This window comes from Lynx rufus, unplaced genomic scaffold, assembly GCF_022079265.1.
Source record: "Lynx rufus isolate CCGP_SWC_20201006 ecotype Redwood Valley unplaced genomic scaffold, mLynRuf1.p SCAF_5, whole genome shotgun sequence".
NCBI lineage: Eukaryota > Metazoa > Chordata > Mammalia > Carnivora > Felidae > Lynx > Lynx rufus.
In genome coordinates this window covers 11,510,242-11,516,241 of record NW_025814867.1, presented here as the reverse complement: position 1 = coordinate 11,516,241, position 6,000 = coordinate 11,510,242, and the positions used below count along the sequence as shown (strand labels likewise).

The following is a 6,000-nucleotide window of genomic DNA, read 5'->3' as shown; positions in this document are numbered from 1 at the left end:
AAGTGAGAGAAGCGAGAGCAAGTCGCACTTCGCCTGCCCCCTAGGTCTCTTTCTGGCGCCGAAGAGTTTTCAGCGCCGGCAAAGTTGTCCTCGCTCCCAACCTTGGGAGCAGAACACCCGGCACAGCCTGAGGGGGCGCATCGAGGCTGTGCAGCCGCAGCCGCCCAAGCTCACAGGCCGCGCAAGCTGCGCGGGGCGCCCCGGGCGGCCGAGCCCCGCCAGCCAGATTCACGCGCGCAGGACTTGTGGAACGCGCCTGCGCGCTCCGTCACGTGGTGGGCGCTCGGCGCAAAGCGGGTTAAAAGTCACGACCGCCGCGAGCCCGTGAGTGCCCGGTCGGTCAGCGCGGCGCGTTCCGCCTCCCTTAAGCCGCTTCTGACGGAGGCCGCTCCGCTGTTCTCGATCACCTCCCGACCCCTGGCCCGGCTCAGCTCCATGCAACGAGCGGAGCCGCCTAGCACCCTTCCTTGCCGACAACACCGACGCGCGAAACCGCGTCTTTCAACTGACAATGAAGCCGTAGCGCTGCTGCACGGCCGCTCCGGGCGAACCGGCGCGAGGCGGGAGGGGGAGGGAGGGGGGGTGGGGGAGAGCGGTTGGGCTAAGCCCCGCCCCGGCTCGCGCTCCTATTGGTGGGCACCGCAGTTCTGGGCCCACCCCCTAACGGACCTGTCGCATTGTGACAGGTGGAAGGGCTAGTTCCTGTTGGGTCGGGGGCGGAGTCAGAGGTAGCCTGAGCTCCGCCCGGACTCCAGGGGGCTCCTCCTCCTGCTCTTCCTCGCGGGGCGGGCGGCGGGTGTGAGGGGGAATGTCATTGCTGCTCCGAGCTGTGGTGCCGCCTCCGTCTGCTGCTTCTTCTCTGGCGCCCTCGTCCCGTCGGCTTTCGCCGCTGCCGCAGCTGCAAGGGGGATACGGATGGCTAGTGGGGCGCAAGGGCCATCCGAGTTGAGAGCGCGGCGGTCGCAGCCGCTGCTGAGGCGGAGACTCCCTGCCGCCGCCTCCACCCCCTGTCCCCCGGCCTCGCGGCGCTGAGGGCGGGAGCGCGCGGCGCTCTTCCCTCCTCCTCCTTTTTCTTCCTCCTCCTCCTCCTCGTCCTCCTCCTCCTCCTCCAGGTCCCCGCCCAGCACCCCTCGCACCAGGCGGCGGCGGCGGCGGCGGCGGCGAGGAGCGAGACCCGCCGCCGGGGCACAACATGGCGGAGCCCTCGGCCCCGGAGAGCAAGCACAAGTCGTCCCTCAACTCGTCCCCGTGGAGCGGCCTCATGGCCCTGGGGAACAGCCGGCACGGCCACCACGGGCCCGGGGCCCAGTGCGCGCACAAGGCGGCGGGCGGCGTGGCGCCGCCGAAGCCGGCCCCCGCGGGGCTGTCCGGGGGGCTGTCGCAGCCGGCCGGCTGGCAGTCGCTGCTCTCCTTCACCATCCTCTTCCTGGCCTGGCTTGCCGGCTTCAGCTCGCGCCTCTTCGCGGTCATTCGCTTCGAAAGCATCATTCACGAGTTCGACCCGTGGTGAGTGCCCCGCCGCCCCTCCCCCGCCCGCGGCCCGCGGGGACCCGGGACCGGCGCCTCTGCCCGCCGCGGCTCGTCCCGGACTTGGCCCCGCGCCGCCGCCGAGCCCCGCTCGCGCCCGGGCCGAGGCGAGCGCGGGTCCCGGAGCCGCGGGCGCGCCCCCTGCCCGTGGGCGAAGTTTCCCCCGCGCAGCCCGAGGCGGGGCGTCGGGGTCCCCGAGTGGGACCTTGGCCCCGGGCCGGATAAGTGTGACGCCTCGTGGGAGGGCGAACGAAGCCCCCTCGCAGCCGTCTGGGGGTGTTCAGCCCGGAGCGGCCACGCCGCGAGCCGGCAGGTCTCCCTCCGGCCGACTCGTGGCGGACTCCCCGCCTCCCTGCCCGTGGCGTGTCGCGTTCTCTCATTTTCGCCGGCGCGGTTTTGCTAGTTGGGATGGGATCGCCCCGGGGTTGCCTCGTTGCCGTTGGGGGGGAGTGCAGATGGGCAGGAGCCCTGTCTACTCAGCCTCGCCGTTTGACGCTTTTACTGTTCCTCCTTTTTGCTCTCCTTTTACAAGGAGGGGAAAAGAGAGTGAGTGGGGTGTTGGAGGAAAGGAAATAATACCCCGGAAAGTGATCTTGGAAGCTAGGGACTCTTATTTATTTAACATTAGATATTTTTAGGAGTGGCCGTTTTCAGGGCCCCTGAGTGCACTCCGCACCTGGCTGTGCCACAGTTATCTTGGGTTGCAAGAACCTGATTACTCTCCGAGCCCAGTCGTCACCCCCGGTATGTTATGCACGCTATCCGAAAGCATGGCATTGATTCCTTTCTTGGTCCCTTCCGGAGGGTTTGCATATAAGACCAGAGACTCCCACGGTGATGGGGAGCCTTGGGTTACAATCAAAAGTTGCCCGTGGTATCCGGACTGACCTGAATGTTTTAGGAAGTTACCCTGTTAAGAGCACTAGCTAATTTAGGCACTACACTTGCCTGTGAATTAAGTAGGTAGGAAGATCGCTTTAATTTTTTTTTCCAGCTTTCCCAGCCTGAGTTGGTTTTTGTTTTTGTTTTTGTTTTTTACCCGAGCCTATGCCTTTTAAACTAACTTAAAACATGTTGACCGACTTGTCAACCTTGAGTTAATCTTACCTCTTTATAATTAGACCTAACTAAACTTTTAGGATCTTTGTTTTGTCATTTGAACGTCCATTCATTTTTGGGACAGAGAGAGACAGAGCATGAACGGGGGAGGGGCAGAGAGAGAGGGAGACACAGAATGGGAAACAGGCTCCAGGCTCCGAGCCATCAGCCCAGAGCCCGACGCGGGGCTCGAACTCACGGACCGCGAGATCGTGACCTGGCTGAAGTCGGACGCTTAACCGACTGCGCCACCCAGGCGCCCCTTGTTTTGTCATTTGAAATACAGTGAGAGAATCTTGTTGAGAGTTACTAAATATATGGGTCATAAGTATTTTGGGAAGTGAATTACCCGTATATTAAAATACCGGATTGAAGTTCTTTTGTGGATAGGAAGATTGGTAGTGCATCATCTATTGAACAGGACGGGAGCCCACTCATGGAGAACTCAGTTTAGGTAAACAGTGACAGTCTTCGTGAAACGTTTTAATCCCATTTTGGAGGTTTTGATTTTTTTCTGACACTTTCTAAAAAATAACTTTTATTTCAAATCAGAAGAAAATGTTGTGAAACCTTAGAAACTAGCTACAGTATTCTTAGGCTTAGCTTTGAAACACTTAAGCAAATTAGATAAAAATGAAATTGGAACCGGAAGGCGAAAACTGCTAATATTTTACTGAACAGTGTGAAAAGAGAAAGTTATGCCTTTTTAGATTATACAGCAGAAGTGCATGGCGACAAAACATTACGGGCAACAGAAATTGTGAATAGTATTTCCACAGAGTATCCTTTTTACAAAGGCTGAGTACTGTCTAGTAGTAACTTTGAAGCTGAAATTAAGGATGGCAGAAAAATTCACGACTGAGTGATGAGATGATTTTGTTGTTTTTCTTTATTTTGAAGGAAGATTAGAAATCTTCATCAAGTCAGCCAAAGAGTACTACTGAAATTGAGTATGTAATCATGAAAAGTCTTAAATCAGGTTGCTTCACAGATAATATTCTTTTTTTCTTTTTTTAAAGTATGGCAAAAAATTAAAAGTTGGTCTTTTCTCTTGTTTCAAGAATATGCTTGGGGAAACATAACCCTTTTTTATCCACATGAAAATTTGTTTTATTTCTATTTTTCTGTGCATGGAGACATTTCTGAAACACTAAATGTATGAAATTTGAACTTTAATTCATGTTCACTAAAGGTATATACACCTCTTCATTCCTAAAGATCTTCTTAATTTAGGTGTTCTGTTTACTGATAGTCTTAATACTTACATTTTATTGTATTCCTATGCTTCTGTTCATAATATTAGATAATTGTCATTAGTGGTAAACAGTTTTTACAATAAAGGAATTGCCCCTATCCCTTCCTTCTTGTGAACAGAGATTTGCCAATATAAATTTAATGTCAGAGTATAATTTGGGTTGACTTAATGGGAAAATTAGGTTTCAGGCCAAAAAAATTTCGTTTGCTTTTGTTTTTCTTTTCTTTTGAAGATCTCAAGTAGTTAGGCATTTCATTCTTATAATCCATTCTTACTGAAAATTTTTGAAAAGGGGTTGGGTGTAGATTGTCATTATTACATTGGATTTTTAAAGCAGTTTTCCTTCGAAGCGGCTAATAGTGCCAACACTTTGATCTTTAATCTAACACTCTGGTGTTATACTAGCCTGGGAGTCTCTCAGGTTACTATTTTAACATACAGCAATGACATGAACCTTTATATTTAAATGTTTCTTTCAGGTTCTCTATCAACAAACCAATTTTTTCTGGTCTTCTCTATTCCTTTTTTTTCATGTCTCTGTTACTGGCTTCATTTCTGAAGTGTTTTCAGTGAAAAGTTTACTTTTTCTGTTTGATCGTGAGTTATTTCTAATTTACAGTAGTTCTTAAATTGCGTAAGACTCCAGTTAGCTGCCAGAGGTGACTCATTGTCACAAACTTATACTTGTTTTTTAAATTTGTCACTCAGTTAATTTTATAAATCTTATAGTTATGAGGGGTGGTATATAATGTTGAATATTATATATTTACTGAATTTTAAAGTACACTGCACTTTTCTAGAACTTAGCAACATTTTTGGTACGATCTCTTCACCACTTCGCTTTAGTAATTTCCTCCCCTTATCAGTTGAGTTGATCAGACATGAGGAAGCAGTTTGAGAATATGTTGTCTGTACTTGCCAAACATTTGGTTGAGCAACTAGTTTAACAGCGGCTAATTTTATCTTCTTTTTTATCTGGAGCAAAACGTAGTTTCTACTTACTTTTGTGACAGCTACTAATACTTGGACGTGATATTAACCAAGTACCTTTTCCATAACCGTTATCTTGTTAAATTGTGGTAGCTTTTCCCACAGAGTTGATGTAAAACCTCCCTGTGTAAGGAGACTTGCCCTTTTCCCTGCCTGTCCAAGTTGCAGTAGGTTCTCCTCGGAGCTCTAGAGAGAGAATTCTCTGAGCCTCTCTGAGCTTTGGCTCCAGTTAGCTGTAAAAGGGCAGCAGACGTCTTGCTGGGCAGAAGGCTGCAGTTTAGAATTGAAACCCGGAATTCAGTTTTTCAGAGAACCTATGGTATAAGTAGATTAATTAGCGCCAACATGTTTTCAAAGGATTGATATTAGAACATAAGCTGTTTGTAAGTTGGGGACTAGTTCCTAAACTTTGAGGTCTCCATGTTTTTCTTCACTTTGCAGATGAAGAAAGAGGGTATTGACCTCAGTTCTGAAGAAGACAAAATGGGTGACAAAACCGGTTTTAGAACACAAACATCCCCAAATCTTAAAAAGTTACTTTGTGGAATCATTAGCAACCGCAGTCCAGCTGCACTTCAGAACAGGTAGACGGTCACTGGAGTCCATTGTAAAACCATTACAGTTTTTCTGGTCTTGAGCTGAAGATCGTTCTAAGTTACAGGAACACGGAGGGAGGAGTTCAGGGAGTGTCATGAACTGCTGCATGGGAGAGTGGGATTGGACCTGCTCCCGTTTGGGGTAAATTGTGGTGGTTCTTACAGTTAGTAATCATGGGTTTCTTGAGGCATGTAATAGGTCCTGAAGTGGTTACGATCTGGCAGCAAAGTCTTTAGAACTTTCTGTTACGGGTTTTCATATCTCGAGGGCTAACTTGAGTAAGACCACTCGTACCACCATGAGTAGTTTGCATACAGGCAACACTGTTGGGGCGCCTGGGTGGCTCAGGTGGTTAGGCCTCTTGACGCTTGATTTCAGTTCAGGTCATGATCTCACAGTTCCTGAGGTCAAGCCGGTGTCAGGCTCTGTGCTGACAGTGCGGAGCCTGCTTGGGATTCTCCCTCTCTGGCCGCCCCTCCCTCACGTATGCTATGTGCGCGCATACACACTCTTCTCTCAAAATAAATAACTTA

General features: G+C 50.4%; 1 protein-coding gene across 1 annotated transcript in view; it reads left to right on the top strand.

The window, feature by feature from the left end:
* Window positions 1–802: 802 nt before the first annotated feature.
* The window catches only part of STT3B (STT3 oligosaccharyltransferase complex catalytic subunit B), a 106,468-nt gene continuing 101,270 nt past the window's right edge, over window positions 803–6,000 (top strand). The window contains exon 1 of the mRNA XM_047098692.1: window positions 803–1,506. Within this exon, the coding sequence (XP_046954648.1) occupies window positions 1,193–1,506 (314 nt within the window). The 5' untranslated portion in view covers window positions 803–1,192. The remainder of the gene's footprint in view (window positions 1,507–6,000) is intronic.